Genomic DNA, 23957 nt, shown 5'->3' on the forward strand with positions numbered 1-23957 from the left:
TATGAACTACTTCCTCCTGTCCTTCCCTTCTTCTACTTCTTCATTTCATTTGGACTTTGATTCTCACCATCACCAAGTGGTGGTCAGAAAGTCCATTCCCCCAACTTCTATATGCTCTTGCATCCATTACACACCTTCTTATCATATTGTCCACACACACATGATCAGTCATTGCCTTCCATTCATTCAGTTCACCACCCACCCTTCTCATCACGTGCCACATATACCTATGGATCATTTTGTGTCTGAAGAGGGTATTGGCTATCACCAACCCCCCCCCCCCCCCTCTTGAAATGGATCATCGTTTAAGCTACATTGATTCTTCAAATCTTTCTTCTAATGAATTGGTTGATACAGATAACAATGAGCTTAGGTCAGTTTTTTATCATTATTGTCCTGAGGTAGTGAAAACAATAATTGTACATGATAATTCTCCATGGTAGGGTCCATCCATTAATTTTTTGCCTAGGCAACATAGAAAAGCAGAACGTGAGTGGCGCTTGCAGCGGACCGAATTAATTCGTTTGTGGTATGTTTTTGCGAGAAGAGCAGTTGTTCACACTGTAAAAGCCCAAAAGGCTAGGTATTTTCAAAATAAAATTGATTCATGTGGTGGTGATCAAAAAACTGTCTGCAGTTGTGAATAGTTTGGTTGGTCAGAGGAATGCAATTGTTAATCCAACTTCAGTATCTGATGCACAGTTGGCTTCTGATTTTGCATCATTTTTTACAACTAAGATAACTTGCATAAGAAATGATTTAGACAACATTTCTTCTAGTGAAGTGTACTCAGTTGACTTCCAGTCACAGTGCACTGGGGGTCATTTGCTTTCAACATTTCATACATTGGATGTAAACAAAGTCAAATGTTACATTAGAGACCTTGACAAAACATTTTGTCCACTTGATCTGTGTAACATGTCACAACTGCCTGATGTGTATGAGCACACTGCAGAATTTATCTGCAACATAATAAATAGGTGCTTCTTAGACAGCAGTTTTGTGCAGTCTGCAAAACATGCTCTGCTTAGGCCCCTAATCAAGAAACATGGCCCTGATGCTGAGAACATTACAAATTGTCATCCCATCTCTAACCTGTCTTTCTTGTCCAAGATTATTGAGCGGGCCATGCTTGATCAACTCATACCACTACTGAAACATAACAGAGTTGTTCCCGTTGTTCAATCAGCATACAGAAAATATCATTCACCTGAAACTACACTAACAAGGATTCATAGTGACTTGGTGGCAGACATCATTAGTGGGATGTCCTCTCTCCCCTAGTTTTGTTGGATCTGTCTGCAGCTTTTGATACGGTAGATCATAAATTATTGTTGGATGATCTGTATTTTTATGGTGTTCATGATAGTGCTGTTTTGCTCCATAAGTCATATCTGTTGGACAGATCTCAGAGAGTGGTTGTTGATTACTCAAGCTGTGATTCTGCTTCCCCACTGTTCAGAGTCCCACAGGGATCTGTTTTGGGTCCATTTCTACTTAGGTCTGCACAAGCAGTTTATCATCTCTACTTGATGCTCATGATGTGTCCTATCATTTTTATGCTGACAACACTCAGCTTTATGTTAAGATGTCAGATATTGATGATACCAAGACTAAGCTTGAATGTCTAATGTCTGATATGAAGACTTGGATGGCTAGGAGGAAACTTAAGCTGAATGATGGTAAAACTGAGATCATCATCATCACCAGAGGAAACAGAAGGGGTGATGACACCGATAATGCCCTGGCTTTGAACATTGGTGTGTCACAGCTTCATCCAGTCAGTTCTGTTCGAAAACTGGGTGTTTATTTTAATTCAAATTTAAATTACAAAGAACATATGAGGCATTCCGAACCAGAGGGGTGACCGTGCATTTTGCTTATTTGCTTTGACATCTAATTACCAAACTGTAATATACTTTAAACATGTCATGTTTACCACCATTTTAATTGTCTTAGCTAGCACTTTCAAGCTAAACAATAAAATGCATATAAGTATAATTTTACCATTGTACAATTAGCCATGTCAAAGTTTAACAACTAATTACCGAAAATAAGCAAAATGCATGGTCGCCCTCTGGCTCGGAGCACCTCACGTTAATCAGGTTGTCAGAGGGTGTAACTTGCATATCAGAAATCTGTATTGTGTGAGAAAATTCCTGAATAAACGTTGCCTCTTAACATTGGTCCATGCAGTGGTCTTGTCTCATGTTGATTATTGTAATTCACTGTGGATTGGTCTTCCAAATACTATACTAACAAAAGTTCAGTCTATGTTGAACAGGGCAGCAAGGCTTATCTTTGGTCTTCCCCCAAGAACCTCGACTACCCTGTTCCTAACTGAGCTGCATTGGTTAACAGTAAAGGCTAGAACTGAATTTAAACTGTATGTTATTACATTCAAGGTTTTTAAGTCTGGTGAACCAAAGGATCTTGCTGAATTGTTAAAACTCCCATTGGCATGCCCAGGTGCGATATTACATAGTCAAGATGATTCCTTGCGTCTTGATGAGCCTGGAGCCGTTCACCAGTCATTTTTCTCTGATCATAATTTTCTGTATGGAGCCCCTTAGATTATATAATAGATTGCCATTGTCTATGAGACAAGTCTCTTCTGTTGAATCCTTTAAGAGACAGCTGAAAGCTTTTTTTTTTTTTTTTTGTTTTTAATGCTACGACCTGGAGAGAGGTACTATGCCGGATGATTATAGGGTTTAATTATTACCACTTTCATATTTTTTTTTTTTTTACTGATGAAGCTTGTATATGAGATATGTCACAATACTTGTACACTCAATCCTTAAGTAACACGTGGTTGAGTAACACGTTTTTGTTCTAACGTGGTCAGCATAATGAGACAAGTCATGTCAACACGCGGAAAAACTCGAGCTCACGCGGGAAGTCAACTGGCCTGGGGACGAAATTTGAAAGCCGCGTGCTATGACGTCACCCTTTAACCTCTGGGTACATTTCCTGGGCGCATATTTCCATTCTGTATGGGTATTTATCTCAGTACCACAGCCAGCCACCTCAGCCAAACAGCCCTAGTGAGATGGGATAGGTTAGGGCAGGTTAGGTTGCTGAAATTTTGCCTGGAAAGCACAGTGGGCATATTTTCGTGAAAAACCTATGGTTAGTTTTGAAACGAATGGGCAAGCATTGTTCCTGGCTGAGGGTTCCTGGTGGTTTTTATGAATATGCATACAGAATGGAAATATGTTTCCTGGGCAAACTCAAGGTCGAACGGTTTGACGAAATTTATGGGTTTCGGGAATTTCAGGGGACAAAATGGAACGACAATGTATGCTAATCAGAAAAAAAAAAAAATCCTTGCGTTCTCATAAGTTACAGTTCAGTTCCACATTCTTCGTTTGATTTCATGCTTCCCAACACATTTTGGACCAACTGGGCATATGGTTATCAGTCCTTTCTCATGCCTCATCTAGTTCTTACTCACAATTATCATGGATTTTGCAGTTTTAAGTAACGAAATGGAATGAAAATGTTTGCTAATTTGAGGAAAAGTTACTCTTTCGTCCATGTGTTCTCGTAAGTTAGCGTTCAGTTCCACATTCTTCGTTCGATTTAATGCTTCCCAACACTTCCAACTAACTGAGCATACTGCTATCAATCCTTTCTCGTGCCTCACCTAGTTCCACCCCACACTCATAATGGGTTTCGCAATTTTAGGGGACGAAATGGAACGAAAATGTTTGCTAATTAGAAAAAAATACTTTCGTCTACGTGTTCATGTTAGTGTTCAGTTCCACATTTTTCGTTCGGTTTCATGCTTCCCAACACATTTAGGACCGACTGAGCATACGGCAATCAAGTCCTTTCTCACTTCTCACAGACTCTACCTCACGGTTATGTGGGTTTCGAGTTTTAGGAGACGAAACTGAACGAAAATGTTTGCTAATCACACACACACACACACACACACACAAAATACTTCTGCTCGTGTGAGCATTCAGTTTCACATTCTTCGTTCTTCTTCCTGATAGTCTTATGTTTGTCGGATTACTTCTGGGAGGTAAACGTTTCATACCAAATCTGTTTCCCCCGTCGTTTTAAGTTGTATGCTGTTGTCAACTTGTTTGACACATCAGGGTTACGGCAAAATTAGGGCCTGTCCTAACCTAAGTGATTAAACTTGACCTAACCTAGCGTAACTATACCTTATAATTTAACCTAACCTAACGTAGCATCCAGTTGGGAAGTTGGGAGATGAAAATCACCTTTGAGTACATCAAGACAATCATGTTATGGCTTAAGGAACGTGATGATAAAAAGTGGGAAATTTTTCAGCAGGAAAAGGTAATTTACCACCCTGAAAATAGTCAGAAAAATACAGAAAACAAACTGGAGGAATATGAACTGAATTGGTAAGGTTCTTCCACTGCTTTAAGCGTACAAATACCAAAGTGGCAAAAAAAAAAACATAGCATAAAAGAAAGCACCATCATAACGATTTGGAAGGACCGGGAGAAGATAAAGATCGTGCGTAGGAAGTGATGCAGTCCTGGCAGTTGTGAAGGTTTATATGTCATCCTGAAACTGACTGAGAAGCTTATAGGGCATTATGTGGAGTGTCAGAGAAAGCAAACTCTCACTTTTACCCCTTTTTACCATCTTACCCCACGTATTTACCTCCACCTATACGCACCATCAGGTAAAACACTGAAAGAGATATAACTGTTGTAATTAAAAACATCAGTGGTATTAAAAATGGCATTAACAAAAATAGAAGTTGGACTGGGTCAACACCACCTCCACTGAGTACCCTTTTGTTGATACGTAGCTCCACGTATTTTACTCCTGCCCCCCAACCCCAAAGTTGTTGTCAAAGTTTCGTCTTCTCGTATCATGTGGCCTTTGGGAGAGACGTTAGGCTGTATAGTTAGACTAAAATTTACGGGTCTGGCTGCTTTAGGGAACAAAATGGAGCGAAAATGTTTGCAAACCAGAAAAAAGGTACTCTTTCATCCATGTGTTCTCCTGAGTTAGCGTTCCGTTTCACATTCTTCGTTCGGTATCGCTCTTCCCAACACATTTCGAACTAATTGAGCAGTTTAGCCATATGTTTAGTTTATCAGAAATGCGTTGGGAAACGCGATATCAAACGAAAAATGTGAAACTGAACGCTAACCCACGAGAACACACAGTGAAAGTAATTTTTTCTTGTTAGCACAAATTTTCGTTCTATTTCGTACTCTAAAACTGCCAGACCCATAAATTTTTGTCTAACCATATGGCCTAAGGTCTCTCCTGAAAGCCACATGATATGAGAGAAGGCAAAACTTTGACAACAACATTAGGGTTAGGGGATGGAAGGAAAATACCGGGGAGTTATGTATCAACAAAAGGGTACCCATCCCAACTTCTATTCTTGTTAATGCTATTTTTAATACCATTGATGTTTTTAATTACAACAGTTATATCTCTTTCAATGTTTTACCTGATGGTGGGTGCAAATGGGGGTAATTTACGTGGGGTTAGGTGGTAAGAAGGGGTAAAAGTGAGAGTTCTGGAAAGTTGCCAGAACACATTGTACCATTATACATTTAAACATATTGTCTGAGTGACGCGGATTTGGGTACCACGGTCCTTGTTCAGTCGCTATTGCCCGCGGTACTCAAGGTTTGAGTGTAATTGTAAAAATAATGTACAGTAAAAGTCCTATTATTTGGCAGGTGATTATTCGGTAGATCCGATATTTCGGCAGATTTGAGAAATAGTCCCATTTACAAAAGTCTGATTGTTCGGTAGATGTCCAGAATCATCTCGGCAGTCCAGGAAGTGTTATCTGTGACTCGTAGGCCTACTGTTTCATTACACTTGTATATGTTCATTAGTTTTTACATTTTTCAGATTCAGGTATAGTACTGTATTGATTACAGTATCGTATAGTACAGTACCCCCCCCCCCATTAGCAATGGTTATGTTCCAAGCCCGCTCGCTAATTCTTGAACCACTGATCCTGTAATGCATTACCCATAAATAAACGTTGCGTGTTAAATCTGTTTCTTCGTTGTTTATAGCTGTATGGCTGTGACAGCTCTTGTACTTTGATTCCTCAGCATAATGGTGGAAGGGACTGTCCTAATTGTTTGATTAAACCTAACCTAACCGAATTTAACTGTACCTAATAATTTAACCAAACCTAACCTAACCTAAAGTTGGAAAAATACATAAAATAAACTTGGGGAATATGAATTGTTAAGGTCTTTCTGATGAAAGTTTAACGTACATTTAGTGCTCATTCTTTTGTTCGTTTTTGTGTTTATATGTGGAAGAGAGAGTATTAATGCAAACAGTAATGTATTCCATTAACCCCTTACTAACCCCTGGCATTCAACAACCCTTTACAGTACCGGTGTCAGTGATGTGGAGTTAGTTTGAGCAATAAAAAAACGTGAACAATTATGTAAAGGGAATGAAAGTCACTGGTATGTTTACACGACTCTACACTACAATTCCAAGCAGTCAGGCGGTCGCTTAATCTTGGATGTTTTCACCCATTTGGTAAATGCAACGAAACTTTATCAGTTCTTCTGTGACTCATAGCGAATCATAACATGAGTTCAGGAAGCTAAATAACGCATTGCTAGGTGCGCCAGACAGTTATCTTCACATCTTTATGAAAAATAAATTGATATCAGAAGAATGGAAGAAACTTACTCTATGTACTTATAGATGGATTAAATTTCTTCCATTTAATTTTCTTAAAGGTGTGAAGAGAATCGTCTGGCGCACCTAGTCATGTGTTTTTTAGCTTCCTAAACCATGCTATGATTCACTATGATTCATGGAAGAATTGATAAAGTTACGGTGCATTTACCAAATGGGCGAAAACATCTGAGATTAAGCGACCACCTGACTGCTTGAAATGGTAACGTAGAGTCATGTAAACATACCAGTGACCTTCGTTCCCTTCCCATAATTGATCACAGTTTTTTATAGCTCACACTAACATGACATCACTGATACCAGTACTGTAAAGGGTTGTTCAATGCAGGAGGTTATTAAGGGGTTAATGGAATACATTATTGTTTGCATCAATACTCTCCCTTTCACGTATACACACAAAAACGAACAAAAGAATGAGCGCTAAATGTACGTTTAACTTTCATCAGAAAGACCTTACCAATTCATATGCCTCTAGTTTATGTATTTTTTTGACTATTTTGTGTTTGGAGAGAGTACTGTATACAGTACTCATTCCAGACTCATTTGTAATAATATAAGTAGTGATGACAATGTGAAAGGGGAAATAGTAGGGGAGATAGATAGGAATAATAGATTGTTGGTGGAGAAGAGAGAGAAATTGAGGAGATGGAAGGAGCACTTTGAGGATTTGTTGAATGAAGCGAGTGAGAGCAGTGTGAGTATAAGTGGTTGGGGAATGGCTGGGAGAAGAAGAGATGAGAGGAGGGAGGAAGAGATCAGTAGGGCGGAAGTAGCGGAAGCAGTGAAGAAGATCAAGTTGGGAAAGGCCCCAGGAATTGATGGAGTGTGTGGTGAAATGCTGAGGTATGGGGGTGAGATTGTTGTGGAGTGGATATGGAGGTTGTGTAGATTGGCTTGGGAAGAGGGAAGGGTTCCAGAGGACTGGAAATCAGGTATAATTGTTCATTTATACAAAGGAAAAGGGGAGAGAGAAGTATGTGGTAACCATAAGGGTATTTGCCTTCTTAGTGTGACTGGTAAAATATATGGTAGAATACTCATTGATAGAGTTAGGCATATGACAGAGGAGCTAGTTGGAGAAGAACAAAGGGGATTTAGGAAGGGAAAAGGGTGTGTAGATCATATATTTGTTCTAAGATGTTTAGTGGAGAAGTATCTAGAGAAAGGAAAGAAAGTGTATGCTGCCTTCATGGACTTGGAGAAAGCTTATGACAGAATAGATAGGCAAGGTATGTGGAAGGTATTAAGAATATATGGAGTGGAGGGGAAATTGTTGAGTGCTGTGAAGAGTATGTACAAAGGAGCTAGGGCTACGGTGTGAGTGGATGGTGAGCTGAGTGAGTTCTTTTATCTCAATGTGGGACTGAAACAGGGTTGTGTGATGTCTCCATGGCTGTTTAATGTATACATGGGTGGGGTTGTAAAGGAGGTGCAAGGTAGGGCAGTGGATTTGGTGGTGGCTCTAATGAATGAGGGTGAGATTTGGAAGATTCCGGTGTTGCTGTTTGCTGATGATACAGTATTGTTGAGTGAAGATGAATGGGAGTTGCAAGGTTTGGTGAACGAATTTGGGACAGTGTGTAGGAGGAGGAAGCTGAAAGTTAATGTAAACTAAAGTAAAGTTATGGTGTTTGAGAGGAATGAAGTCACAGAACGTACAGTGAGGTTGGATGGTGAGGATATGGAGAATGTGAGTGCATTCAAGTACTTGGGTAGTGTGATGAGTAAGGATGGAAATTTGGGGGATGAAGTGCGTGAAAGGGTACAGCAGGGAAGGAAGGTTGTTGGTTCACTGAAAGCAGTGATGAGAAATAGGGAGGTGAGTAATGGAAGTTAAGAAGTCACTGCATGATAGTATTGTGATCCCTACCCTGACGTATTGAAGTGAGGCGTGGACCTTGCTAGAGGGGAACAAGTCAAGAGTGAGAGCAGTGGAAATGAGTTACTTGAGAGGAGCATGTGGAGTGACATGGAGGGACAGGTTGACGAATGAAGAAGTGAAGGAATGTTGTGGGGTGGATGTGGTTGAGAAGATTAGGAGAAATACACTGAGATGGTTTGGACATGTGGAGAGAATGGAGAATGAAAGACTGACTAAGAGGGCGTATGTAGGTGAGGTGGAGGGAGGGAGAGGGAGGGGTGGACCGAGGATGAGGTGGAGGGATGGAGTTGAGAGTTATATTAGGGAGGGGGGGGTGAGTTGGGGGGAGGGTAGTCAAATGGTGGGTGACAGAGCGACTTGGAGGTGTTTTGTCTGTGGCCACCCTTTGCTGGGTTAGGGTGTCGGGCTATAGATAGATAGATAGATTTTGGCCATCCAGGAAGTGTTGTCTGTGACTTGTATGCCTACTGTGTCATTACACTTGTACATGTTCACTAATTTATATATATTTCAGATTCAGGTGTAGTACTGCATTGATTACAGTATTGTACAGTATACAGTACTCTCTCCAAACACAGTTGTAATACCATAAGTGGTGATGACAGTGTTCACCAATACATTTAAAGTATTGAGTGAGTAGGTTTTTCAGTTATTTGGCAAATTCAGTTTCTCATCATCAGTCTGGTCATGTAGATGCTGACTAATAGGACTTTTACTGTACATGTTTGTCGAGCACCAGTGAATTCCCAGTGGAAGAACTGGCACTTTTGAGAAACCAAAGACCAGATTATTTTTATTATTATTATTATTATTATTATTATTATTTTTATTATCAGATTTGTGGTAGGTGGGAGCGCCCACCATCCACTCACTCGATGTAGTGCTGCTGTCGGGTGTCTGCCCTTTCCTCTCCTCCATCCATCTTTCCATCCACCCTCTTCTGTCTTTCTTCCCTTCATTCTTTCCTAGTCCTTCTGCTTAGGGATGACTTTACACTCCCACTTCTGTCTTTCTTTCCTTCATTCTTTCCTCTTCCTTCTGCCTGTGGGTGACTCTACACTGAGTGACAAGCCAAATGGTTTCCTGTACACTTGGAAACCATTTACTATGCTGGGTGGTACCCATATAACCAAATTTTGGCGCCTCGTGGTTTAGTAGGTAATTACGGCGCTCCAGTCGGATTGAGCCAGTGAAGGTTTATATCCAAGGGGCAGTTGGGGTTTATTGCTCACGTAATGCCACTCAGGGATGAGTGATGCTGGTCACTCTCATCTTAAATGTCAGGACCAACTTGCCTAGCCCCAGGCTCCTACGCTCCTCATGGGGCAGCGTATGATTGGATGATGGATGGATGGATGGATGGAATACACAGTACAGTGTTCTTCTATTCTAGCTGTTTTGAGATTATTTTATTCAACTTGGGTGAGATTCAGAATTGAGAGGTTACATATAGGCTTCAGAAACCCTTCTTGCTAGGATTATCTCCAAAGATGGTTAAAGTTGCCTGGTATCATTAAGAAATAATTTGACTTCTTACCATTGTATATGTTTTCCCATTTACTCAAGAGAGTTATATATTATGTATACTGCCTTAATTGTCACATGTTGTAACTCTGCTGCCCCCACACAGGTACGTTATTGGCTTTGACAGCGTAGATGATGAGAGCAAACCAGAGAACTTGGCATTAGACAAGGACACCCCTGCACCTCAGAACTGGACCGACACAGAGAACCCACCCTATGCATACTACATCTACTACATGTAAGACACATTGCTGACCAGTTGCTGTCTGCAATGGTGGTAAATGCTTACTGTATACCATGGTGAGGTTTTATGTACAGTATTATCTGTGAAAAATTATTTATCATCAGGATTACTGTACTTTGTGCAGTGGCAATATTGTAACCAATGAGGTGTATCTAAGGTGTGCTGTTGCATAACGACTGACCACCTTTTTCCTGTTTGTTTGTGGTAGGTGTGGGCACTCCCCATCCACTCACTCAGTGCAGTGCTGCTTTGTCTGCCCTTTCCTCTCTTCCTTCTTTCCTTCCTCTTCTGTCTTTCTTTCCTTCATTCTTTCCTCATCCTTCTGCCTATGGTTGACTCTACATAGAGTGACAAGCCACATGGTTTCCTGTACACCAGGAAATCATTTACTACACTGGGTAGTAACCATATAACCAAATTATGGCGCCTGGTGGTTTAGTGGGTGAGTAAGGTGCTCCAGTCGAATTGAACCGGTGCAGGTTTATATCCAGGGGGTGGTTAGGGTTTATTGCTCACATAATGCCATTAAGGGATGAGTGAGGCTGGTCACTGTCATCTTAAATGTCAGGACCAACTTGCCTAGCCCCGGGCTCCTACGCTTCTCATGGGGTGACATAGGATTGGATGATGGATGGATGGATGTGGGTATTAGCAATTGATTAGATATTAGTATTAGCACCTATCCCCACCCTTATATGTAAGAGGTAGGGTGTACACTGTTCATATGCCTAGTGTCCACAAGTGAAATCAACGGGGGAGGGTGCTGCTTAACATGAAGCAGTTTTTCTTTGTTTTCTTTTCTTCTTTTTTCCATCTTGTCAATATCCTTTCTTACTGGTTTCTGTTAAAATCAACAAGCTCAGTTGGCAAAACATGGCTGATAAGACTCATTTAGGATGCAGAAAATCTCTTGCAAAATCATCCAAGGCACTGAGCTTTTGACATTGCAGTAAATGGCATCACGTCACATGTGAATCCGATGGTACTGTGGTAGCTGCAGTATGGGGACTACCAGAGCAGGTATGGAAAGGTGAGATTGCAAATAGGGGTTAGGTGCTTTTGAATGGAGCTCTTGGCAGTTTTATGGTAGATATATTTTCAAGGTTGAAAGTGGAAGGTAAGATTTATGTTACTGAGGCAACTCGCCATGAACCCTTGATATCATTTGGAGGCATCTTGAAACAAGAACTGAAGGAGCTGCAGAAGGAAAGAGATGATCCCATCACCAATCTGATTCCTGACAGGACAGAACCTAGCCAGCTAATATTGGTGATGAAACAAAAGGATTGCACTGAGAATGATAAGTCTAGGTTATCTGGAGGCATGGAGAGGGCACTGAAGTCTATTCTAGTTAATAGCTGTAAGGAAATAAGATCAGGGGCTCTTATTTTTAAGCTGTCCACAGAGAGGTAAGCAGGTGCTAGCACACATTGAAATCATGTTTTGGTTTTGATGCTATTTGCCAAGTATCTGAGTCAAAGAAAATACTGCCAGAGATGACCATAATAGGCCTTTTTCTTTCTCTGGATGACGCTGACATCATTCCAAGGATTTTAGATAAGAACAACAAAATGGAGATGCTTGTAGAAAATGGTTGTATTCTCAGCCGTCTCTCTAAAAGAATTAAGAATGATACTGTAAATGTCATCATAAATTAAGATGTCTCCTGAAGTGCACTGCATTGTAGAATGGAGCAAAGTGCACTCCACTGTAGAACAGAGCAAAGTCCACTCCATTGGAGAACAGAGCAAAGTGCACTCCACTGTAGAACAGAGCAGTTTTATCTGTTTAGGTCTTGCAAGATACTGTGCCTTTGACAGGTTTTGAGTCATGCAGTGTCACCACTGTCAGGGTCTTGGTCACACATCTGAGAATTGTACTAGAACCCAGATGTGTTTTTTGTGTTAAAGCCCATAAAGACTGTGATAACAAAGACTCCCCCAAATGCATAAACTTCTCTTCTGTAGGGCGTTGAGATACTGCTGTTGATTCTCGGTCAGATTTTTTTTTTCTTTTTTTCTCTCCATCTGTTAGCCCCAGGAATTAATCGAGTGTGTGGTGAAATGCTGAAGCATGGGGGAGAGATAGTAGTAGAGTGGATGTGGAAGATGTGCAAATTGGCCTGGGAGGAAGGTAGAGTCCCGGAGGATTGGAAGTCAGGTATAATTATTCTCCTGTACAAAGGACTGTAAGAAAATGTTCTGGAGAGAAGTGAAAAGAGTAAGACAGGGTGGAAGTGAAGTTAGCAGGGGAGTGAAAGATAAAAATGGTAGATTACTAGTGGAGAAGGGAGAATGGAGAGAACACTTTAAGGACTTGTTGAACGTAGAGGATGGAAGTAATGCGAGTATAAGTGGCTGGGGAATGGCTGGGAGAAGGAGGGAGGTGAGATGACAGGAAGAAATCAGTAGGATAGAAGTTGTGGAAGCAATGAAGAAAGTTAAATCGGGGAAAGCCCCAGGAATTGATGGAGTGTGTGGTGAAATGCTGAAGCATGGGGGAGAGATAGTAGTAGAATGGATGTGGAAGATGTGCAGATTGGCCTGGGAGGAAGGTAGAGTCCTGGAGGATTGGAAGTCAGGTATAATTATTCCCTTGTACAAAGGAAAAGGGGAAAAAGAAGTGTGTGGTAATCATAGGGGCATTTGTCTTCTTAGTATAATAGGAAAAGTATATGGTAGGATACTTATAGACAGAGTTAGAGAAAGAACAGAGAAATTAGTTGGAGAAGAACAGGGAGGCTTTAGGAAGGGAAGAGGTTGTGTAGATCAGATATTCATTCTTAGATCTTTAGTGGAAAAGTTTCTAGAGAAGGGAAAGAAGTTGTATGCGGCTTTCATGGATTTGGAGAAAGCATATGACAGGGTGGATAGACAAGGATTGTGGAAAGTGTTAAGAATATATGGAGTAGATGGGAAGTTGTTGAATGCTGTGAAGAGTATGTACGATGGTGCGAAGGCTGCAGTGTGTGTGGATGGTGAACTAAGTGAATTTTTCTCTTTGAAAGTTGGTTTGAAACAGGGATGTGTCATGTCTCCACGGTTGTTCAATCTGTACATGGATGGGGTAATAAAAGAGGTACAAGGTAGGGTAGTGGATGTTGGAGTGGCCCTGGTGAGAGAGGATAGTGTTTGGAAACTCCCTGTACTGTTGTTTGCAGATGATACTGTGTTGTTGAGTGAAGACGAAGGGGAGCTGCAAGGCTTGGTGGATTAGTTTGAGAGAGTGTGTAAGAAACGGAATCTAAAGGTGAATGTAGGGAAGAGTAAAGTGATGGTCTTTGAGAGAGGTGAAGTTAGTGAATGTACTGCGAGGTTGGATGGTGAGGAATTGGAAAATGTGAGTACGTTTAAGTACTTGGGTAGTGTGATGAGTAAGGATGGAGGTTTGGAGGGTGAAGTGCTTGAAAGGGTACAGCAGGGAAGAAAGGTTGCTGGTTCTTTGAAATCAGTGATAAGAATCAGGGAAGTGAGCATGGAAGTGAAAAAGTTACTACATGACAGTATTGTGATACCAACTCTAACGTACAGAAGTGAAGCTTGGACATTGTTGGAAGGACACAAGTCAAGAGTGAGAACAGTGGAAATGAGTTATTTAAGAGGAGCCTGTGGAGTCACGTGGAGAGACAGGCTGACGAATGAGGATATAAAGGAGCGTTGTGGTGTGGATGTGGATGTGATGGGAGGCGTTATGAGGAACACACTGAGGCGGTTTGGCCATGTGGAGAGGATGGAGGGTGAAAGACTGACGAAGAGAGTGTATGTGAGCGAGGTGGAGGGGGGAAGAGGGAGGGGAAGGCCGAGGATGAGATGGAGGGATGGGGTGGAGGGGTATATGAGAGAGGGGGGTGTGAGTTGGGAGCAGGGCAGTGAAATGGCGGGGGACAGGGCAACTTGGAAGCGATTTGTTTGTGGCCACCCCAAACGGGATTGAGGCGTCTGGCAATAGATAGATAGATAGACAAAGGAAAAGGGGAAAAAGAAGTGTGTGGTAATCATAGGGGCATTTGTCTTCTTAGTGTAAAAGGAAAAGTATATGGTAGGATGACAGAGTTAGGGAAATAACAGAGGACTTAGTTGGAGAAAAACAGGGAGGTTTTAGGCAGTGAAGAGATTGTGTAGATCAGATATTCATTATTAAATCTTTAGTGGAATAGTTTCTAGAGAAGGGAAGGAAGTTGTAAGCGGCCTTCATGGATTTGGAGAAAGAATATGACAGGATGGATAGACAAGGATTTGTGGAAAGTATTAAGAATATATGGAGTAGATGGGAAGTTGTTGAATGCTGTGAAGTTTATTTATGAGGGTGCTAAGCTGCAGCGCATGTAGATAGTGAACTGAGTGAATTTTTCTATTTGAATGTTGGATTGAAACAAGGATGTGTCATGTCTCCATGGTTGTTCAATCTGTATATGGATGGGGTTATAAATGAGATACAAGGTAAGCCAGTGGATGTTGGAGTGGCCCTAATGAGAGAGGGCAGTGTTTGGAAACTCCCTGTGCTGTTGTTTGCAGATGATAGTGTGCTGTTAAGTGAAGACGAAGGGGAGCTATGAGGCTTGGTGGATGAGTTTGGGAGAGTGTGTATGAAACGGAATCTAAAGGTGAATGTAGGGAAGAGTAAAATTGAGGTCTTTGAGAGAAGTGAAGTTAGTGAGTGTACAGTGAGGTTGGATGATGAGGAAATGGAAAATGTGAGTGCATTTAAGTAATTGAGTAGTGTGATGAGTAAGGATGGAAGTTTAGAGGGTGAGGTGCTTGAAAGGGTGCAGCAGGGAAGAAAGGTTGCTGGTTCCTTGAAAGCAGTGATAAGAAACAGGGAAGTGAGCATGGAAGTGAAAAATTACTACATGACATTATTGTGGTACCAGCTTCTATGTATGTACGTGAAGTTTGGACCTTGTTGGAGGGACAGAAGCCAAGAGTGAAAGTAGTGGGAATGAGTTATTTGAGAGGAGCATGTGGAGTGACATGGAGAGACAGACTGACAGATGGAAATGTGAAGGAGTGTTGTGGTGTGGTTGTGAATGTGATAGGAAGTGTTTGGAGAAACACATTGAGGTGGTTTTGCCATGTGGAGAGGATGAAGAGTGAGAGACTGATGAGGAGAGTGTATGTGAGTGAAGTATGGGAGAGGGAGGGGGAGACCAAGGATGAGGTGGAAGGACGGAGTGGAGAGGTATATGAGAGAGGGGGGGGGGTGTAAGCTGGGAGCAGGGCAGTGAAATGGCTGGGGACAGGGCGACATAGAGGCAATTTGTTTGTGGCCACCCCTTACGGGATTAAGGCATCTGGCAATAGATAGATGTTAGAGATTGTCCTTGTGACTTTCCACAGGAACTGATTAAATAGGAACACCAATTTTGTCCACTAGAAATACTGACAACTCCCTCCTGCAGTCAGTTAAAACTCATCTATACATCATTTGATTTGAAACAAGCTAGAGAATATTAATGAACTTTCAAATCAGCATGAACACGTCACTTTGTGTTTTACTGAATCTTGTGTGCCTGGCTCTGATATAAGTATTGTTCCAAGTGCCTAGTCCAAGACACATTCTGTAAGTGTTCCCAGGCCCATTGCCAGCCATTCAGGTGGAGCTGTACCACCCATCTATTCCATGGCACTCACGAATGTTTCTAACGTAAATTCTGACTTTTTCACTTCTTTGTTTGTATTTATGAAAATATTAATAAATTTTCATCAGCAAATTTTTAGAACTGCAAATGTTTATCAACCAGATCGTCCTGGCATGGATCAATGCTTTTTAGAGGAATCTGGCTTGTTTCTAGAAGCATTTCTACTTAAACTTTGGTGGACCTATTGTTTGTGGTGAGTACAATATTGGATTAACAACTCTCAGTTGAAACCCTTTTCTGCAGAATTCGTTGAACTGATTGACCAAAATACTTTTTTGGTCATATGTATCAGGCGACTCATATCTCTGGCCATGTCCTCAACTTGATCTTATCCCTTGCTGGTTGCAGTCACATATTGGATGTTGAGGTTCATTCAGTTGATCCCATCATCTCTGACCACACTTTGATTATTTTCAGGTTTGAAATCCCCCAAATCACCTCCTTATAAAAAGATCAAATTTAGAAATTATGGACCATCATGTGTTGTGAAATTGATCAGTATTTAAGCAGCACTAATTTTCTTATCTTACTTCCGGTGATTTGGAAAAATACATGCATAATAATGAGCTTGGATCTGTCTTTGACCATCATTGTCCTGAAGTAGTAAAGACAATGATTGTACATGATAATTCTCTGTAGTGTGGTCCATCTATCAGTTCTTTGTGTAGACAACATAGGAAAGTAAAACGTGCATGGCACTTCCCTCAGACTGAGCAGAATTATTTGCATTTTATGTTAGCAGGAAGGGCTGTCGTCCATACTGTTAAACCCCCCAAAGCAAAGTACTATCAAGTTATCAAGATAAAATTGACTTAAGTGGCAGCAGTAAGAGAAAAGAGGTTGCAGGTTTTAATAATCAGATCAGTCAGAGGAGTAGAACTGATAAACCCTGATGCCCAACTGGCACTGGATTTTGTTTCATTCTTAACAACCAAGATATTTCACATATGAAATGAATTACACAATGATTCTTTCAGTGAGGAATTCTCAGTTGAATTCCAGTCATAGTGCTCAAGAGGCCATGTGTATTCATCCATTAGATGTAAACCAAATATAATGTTATATCAGAGAGCTTCTATCTATCTATCTATTGCCAGATGCCTCAATCCCGTTTGGGGTGGCCACAAACAAATCGCCTCCAAGTCGCCCTGTCCCCCGCCATTTCACTGCCCTGCTCCCAACTCACACCCCCCTCTCTCATATACCTCTCCACCCCATCCCTCCATCTCATCCTCGGCCTCCCCCTCCCTCTTCCCCCCTCCACCTCACTCACATACACTCTCTTCGTCAGTCTTTCACCCTCCATCCTCTCCACATGGCCAAACCACCTCAGTGTGTTTATATAACGCTTCCTATCACATCCACATCCACACCACAACACTGCTTTAGATCCTCATTTGTCAGCCTGTCTCTCCATGTGACTCCACAGGCTCCTCTTAAATAACTCATTTCCACTGCTCTCACTCTTGACTTGTGTCCTTCCAACAACGTCCAAGCTTCACTTCCGTACGTTAGAGTTGGTATCACAATACTGTCATGTAGTAACTTTTTCACTTCCATGCTCACTTCCCTGTTTCTTATCACTGCATTCAAAGAACCTACCCCTGGGGGTAGGGGGGGTTTTCAAGAATACTCCCCCACTATCCCTGCTTGTCGTAAAAGGCGACTAAAGGGTTGGCGGAGGGTTAGTGCCCCTCCCCGGAAATCAACTAACTAAAAAAACAAACAATCAGAGAGCTTAATAAAACATATTGCCCACTTCATCCATTCATTGTATTAGTTGCCAGATGTGTATGAACACACAGCAGACTTTATTTGTAATATACAGTGCAGCCTCAAAAATTCAAACATCTAAAGTTTGAATACCATGGTTTATGGGATCTGTCATTTTTATTTCCCAGACTTTGCTCACAAATAACCGCAAATTCTAGCATCCGAAATTGACAACTACACCTGATAGCCTTACCATAAAACGTGTGGTCACTGATAATAAGTTTCCTTTCCTCCTTGTGGTCGTTTCATTTTTAAAGGCTCCAACGTGCTTGCATGTGCCGGCCTTGGTCACCTAATGGCGGCTCTCCACGCTGCACGATCCATTGCAGCCTCCCTGTTCAGTCCTTTAACCCTAAGGTCACACTTAATGACCTCGTCCCATGTCTTTCTCGGTCTACCCCTCATAACCCCACCCCCAATATTAACACTTCTCACCTTCCTCACCCAATTATCATCCCCCATCCTCTCCACATGTCCAAACCACCTCAATCTACCTCTCCTCATCACAACACCAATACACTCCAGTCCCATCCTACCTCTCAACTCTTCCATTGTAAACCCAGCCCCTCCAGGCCTTGGACGCAGGGACGCACTGCACATCCACCTAACCATTGTCATTTCTGTACGTCTGAGCTGGCGAATGTCTTCCTCCTTCACTGCCCAGGTCTCACTGCCATACAGCATTACACTCCTAACACATGCTGCATACAAAGACCCCTTAGCACGTAGGGAGAGCCCTCTCAATGTCAGGAGAGGCAAGAGCTCCCTGAACTTCTTCCAACCACTTCTCACCCTAGCCACAGAGCTAGCTCCAGCACCACCTCCAGCACACAACATGTCTCCCAAATAACAAAACTCTTCCACACACTCAAGAGATTCACCAGCAAGTTCAATCCTTTCACGTCTGACAATCTCCACCTGCTCACCCCGGCACGCCGTACACATAAAATCAGCATTATCTCGCAGTCTACCTCTGATACCACTACATCTCTTATGCACCCATTTATCACACACACCGCACAAGATGGAATTACTTCCCACGCCCTTGTATTCAGTAAAAAAATTATTCAGATTTCACTTACTTGTGTCCTCAGAAAGTGTCCTAGCGTTATCGATTGGTGCAGCACTGTACTGTGAAAAAAGTACGCAACATAGCAATCCAGTCACAAGTACTTTGTGTGTGTGCATGTGTTGTGAGATGATTGTGGTAATGGAAACACAACCATGTGAGACATGAAAATGTGAAAGTACACAGAAATATTGAACAGACTGAAACTAGATTAAATGACTATCTGTGCCCAGGTTCTCAGTGATAATGATAGTGTTAGGAACACGACAATATACGACATTACAAAGCAATGTGGTAAGATTTTGAAGATCTTTACCTGGTGAAATTATGGTAAATATCTCATAACCATGGAACACCTCTTGCCAGATGCCATTAACCAATGAATTTTACTCGTAATATAAGCATGAGTGTTAATAAGACAGCAATCTCCTAAAATATTTCTTCCAGATCATTTTAAGTCACGTAAAGCAGTTTGCAACTGTGTTTGAGTAAATTACCATGTAATTCCTCAGTGAATATAAACCTCTGGCATCCTTTTCCACTCATTTCATACACATGCATGTACACACACACACAGTGCATCACCATATGAGATTCCAATATTTCTGCAAGTTTACTGTAATGCAGACATATAAGTGTGTATTACCATAAAATACATCAGAAATAAAATAAACTATGTATTCTGTGGGTAAGCAATGCACAGTATGTGAAGAAAAGTGTAGCATCACACTGCATCAGTCAGGCTGTATTATATAAACAATCAGCTGATCACCCGCCATGCAATGCAAGGTGGTGGTGAAAGATTCATGTAGTACTGTAATTCTTTTATGTAAAGAAATGAACACAGAATTATATTCCCTTACAATTTAGTGATGGATATTAAATATGAATACAGCTGCAAAGTATTTTAGAACAGAAGGGCATACAGAAGATGAGGAAATAGAAATGTGTACAAGAAAAATACTTCATGGTTAGTAACGAATATTTTCTCTATCTATTGCCAGACGCCTCAATCCCGTTTGGGGTGGCCACAAACAAATCGCCTCCAAGTCGCCCTGTCCCCCGTCATTTCACTCCCCTGCTCCCAACTCACACCCCCCTCTCTCATATACCTTTCCACCCCATCCCTCCATCTCATCCTCGGCCTCCCCCTCCCTCTTTCCCCCTCCACCTCACTCACATACACTCTCTTCGTCAGTCTTTCACCCTCCATCCTCTCCACATGGCCAAACCACCTCAGTGTGTTCCTCATAACGCTTCCTATCACATCCACATCAACACCACAACGCTTCTTCACATCCTCATTCGTCAGCCTGTCTCTCCACGTGACTCCACAGGCTCCTCTTAAATAACTCATTTCCACTGCTCTCACTCTTGACTTGTGTCCTTCCAACAACGTCCAAGCTTCACTTCCGTACGTTAGAGTTGGTATCACAATACTGTCATGTAGTAACTTTTTCACTTCCATGCTCACTTCCTTGTTTCTTATCACTGCTTTCAAAGAACCAGCAACCTTTCTTCCCTGCTGTACCCTTTCAAGCACTTCACCCTCCAAACCTCCATCCTTACTCATCACACTACCCAAGTACTTAAACGTACTGACATTTTCCAATTCCTCACCATCCAACCTTGCTGTACATTCACTGACTTCACCTCTCTCAAAGACCATCACTTTACTCTTCCCTACATTCACCTTTAGATTCCATTTCTTACACACTCTCTCAAACTCATCCACCAAGCCTTGCAGCTCCCTTTCGTCTTCACTCAACAACACAGTATCATCTGCAAACAACAATACAGGGAGTTTCCAAACACTATCCTCTCTCACCAGGGCCACTCCAACATCCACAACCCTACCTTGTACCTCTTTTATTACCCCATCCATGTACAGATTGAACAAGCATGGAGACATGACACATCCCTGTTTCAAACCAACTTTCAAAGAGAAAAATTCACTTAGTTCACCATCCACACGCACTGCAGCCTTCGCACCATCGTACATACTCTTCACAGCATTCAACAACTTCCCATCTACTCCATATATTCTTAACACTTTCCACAATCCTTGTCTATCCACCCTGTCATATGCTTTCTCCAAATCCATGAAAGCCACATACAACTTCTTTCCCTTCTCTAGAAACTTTTCCACTAAAGATCTGAGAATGAATATCTGATCTACACAACCTCTTCCCTTCCTAAAGCCTCCCTGTTCTTCTCCAACTAATTTCTCTGTTCTTTCTCTAACTCTGTCAATAAGTATCCTACCATACACTTTTCCTATTATACTAAGAAGACAAATGCCCCTATGATTACCACACACTTCTTTTTCCCATTTTCCTTTGTACAAGGGAAAAATTATACCTGACTTCCAATCCTCCGGGACTCTACCTTCCTCCCAGGCCAATCTGCACATCTTCCACATCCATTCTACTACTATCTCTCCCCCATGCTTCAGCATTTCACCACACACTCTATCAATTCCTGGGGCTTTCCCCGATTTAACTTTCTTCATTGCTTCCACAACTTCTATCCTACTGATTTCTTCCTGTCTTCTCACCTCCCTCCTTCTCCCAGCCATTCCCCAGCCACTTATACTCGCATTACTTCCATCCTCTACGTTCAACCATTCCTTAAAGTGTTCTCTCCATCTGCTCACTTTTTCTCCCTTCTCCACTAGTAATCTACCATTTTTATCTTTCACTCCCCTGCTAACTTCACTTCCACCCTGTCTTACTCTTTTCACCTCTTTCCAGAACATTTTCTTACAGTCCCTCCACTTTATACTCAAATTCCTTCAAAATTCCTCATCCATTCTCTTCTTACTCTCTCTTACTAATCTTTTCACCTCTCTCTTTCTTTCTACATATAACTCTCTCTTCCGCCTCTCAACTTCTTCCACGCCCCTATTTCTCATCCATTCATTGTATGCTTTCTTCTTTTGTGCCACAGCCTGTTTCACCTCTTCAGTCCACCTCGCTGTTCCTTGCACCCCCCTCCGTCTTCTCTTCCTTCTACACACCACATCACATGCTGCACATATTTCTTCTGTAAATATTCTACACACACCTTCCACGTCTCCCATCTGCTCCAATTCATATTTGCCCAATCGTTCCTCCACTTCTCTCTTATACTCTGCCTTTTTCTCATCCTCTTGTAACCTTTCCACTCTCCTTGCAACTACTCCTTCCTCTTGTCTTTCCCTTCTTCTATTCCTCCATCTTACTTGAACTTTAATTCTGGCCACCACCAAGTAGTGGTCAGAAACTCCACTCCCCCAACCTCTATAAACTCTTGCATCCATTACACATCTTCGCATCCTTTCATCCACACACACACATAATCAATCAAACGAATATTTTACTGATAATTATCATTGCCTTGCATTAATAAAGATAAAAGAAAAACTGCCAGTGTTATAAACACGCTGGAAAACAGGATGCCTGATGCAAGCTAGTTAGTGCATACTGGAAAGCACGTGTCAAAACTGCAGGTATCTCTTGATTTACACGAGTTTGAATTATATCTATCTATCTATCTATCTATTGCCAGACGCCAAAATCCCGTAAGGGGTGGCCATTTGACTTTGAGTTATTTGTTTTATGGGGAGGGGCACTAACCCTCTACCAACCCAACTAACCCTCCACCAACCCAATTGAATTATACATTTTTGAAATAACACGATGTATAAAAATCTGACTTATTGTTTACAATACGCGTTTTTATTAAAATAACATGGTTTAAAACAAAACAAAACTCTCACCATAGGTAATTTCATTTTGCAGCAACCAGAGGTCTCACACTATCAGTCAGAACAGGAGACAGATTCGGACTTTTTGTGATGTGAACTGCCTGTGCCTTTCCTCTCTCTCTCTCTGTACAGTTTGTGTACATAATTTATGTGTAATTAATGGTGTGGAATTATAGTATAACTGTTTAATGTTTACCATTTAGTACTCTAGACAGTTCACAGAACCTAACTTCTTCATTTAACATGTATTAGTACAGGAAAATTATGTCTAATTTACACAAAATTCAAATTACACGACTTCTTATGGAGCATGATACTCGCGTAAATTGAGAGGTACCTGTACATCTAATCTGCAAGAATTAAGGTGAGGATAGCAAGATAAATATTTTTTCTAAAGTTTTAATTTTTCAGAGGTTCGAATAGTGTGTGGACACAAGCTCTTTGAATTTTCGAGGTTGTGCTGTAGTAATGAGATGCAGTCTGAGAAATGTTTGTTGCTCCAGCCCTACGTAGATGCCTGGTGTCAATGTTGGGAGTATGTTAAATTATCACCCTGTCTCCAACTTGTCATCCTTGTCCAGGATTATTGAGTGGGCTATATCAGATCAACTCACACCATTACTGGAAGAAAACACAGTTGTTCCTCCCGGTTTAGCTGGCATATTGGAAATATAATACCACTGAACTGAAACCACTAATGAATATTCATGAGGACCTGGTTCTGAACACCAGCAGCAACAGGATGTCCTTACTCTTGGTTCTGTTGGATCTGTCTGCTGTTTTTGACACAGTAGACCATCAACTACTGCCAAGTGACCTACATTTTTATGATGTCTCTGACAGTGCTTTTTTGCTCCTTAAGTTGTTTAACAGATCTCAGAAAGTACTGTACGGTACTATAGTTATGGACAGCACTTACTCATGCTCAATTCTCCAGCTGTTTGGAGTTCCTCAGGGATCAAATTTAGGTCCACTTAGTTCATATAAGTAGTCTATAGTCTCTACTTGTTACACATGATGTGTCCTGTCATTTTTATTTTGATGACACTCAGCTGTATGTTAAGTTGACAAATATTAATGATACCAAGAATAAACTGGAATCCCCAGTGAGTGATATGAAAATCTGGATGGCAGAGGAGACTAAGTTGAATGATGTTAAAACAGAAATCATCAGTATTTGAGGAAATAGGAGTGGTGATGCTGATAACGTCCTGACTATGATTGATGAGTCATAACTTCGTCTTGCTAGTTTTGTCCGAAACTTGGGTGTATATTTTATATCAATGCTAAATTTAAAAAAAAACATGTTAATCAAGTTCTCAGAGGATGTAATCTGCCTATCAGAAACCTGTTCAGTGTGATACATCTGCTGTATAGACATTGCCTCTT

At 41.4% G+C, this 23957-nt stretch overlaps 1 protein-coding gene across 1 annotated transcript in view; it reads left to right on the forward strand.

The window, feature by feature from the left end:
* AMPdeam (AMP deaminase) overlaps positions 1-23957 on the forward strand; it is a 317845-nt gene that overhangs the window by 227916 nt on the left and 65972 nt on the right. Inside the window, exon 15 of the mRNA XM_080277977.1 lies at positions 10203-10334. Coding sequence (XP_080134103.1) covers positions 10203-10334 — 132 coding nt within the window. The remainder of the gene's footprint in view (positions 1-10202; positions 10335-23957) is intronic.

The sequence above is a fragment of the Coenobita brevimanus genome, chromosome 71 (assembly GCF_032717465.1).
Source record: "Coenobita brevimanus isolate Jiangsu-jjx chromosome 71, ASM3271746v2, whole genome shotgun sequence".
NCBI lineage: Eukaryota > Metazoa > Arthropoda > Malacostraca > Decapoda > Coenobitidae > Coenobita > Coenobita brevimanus.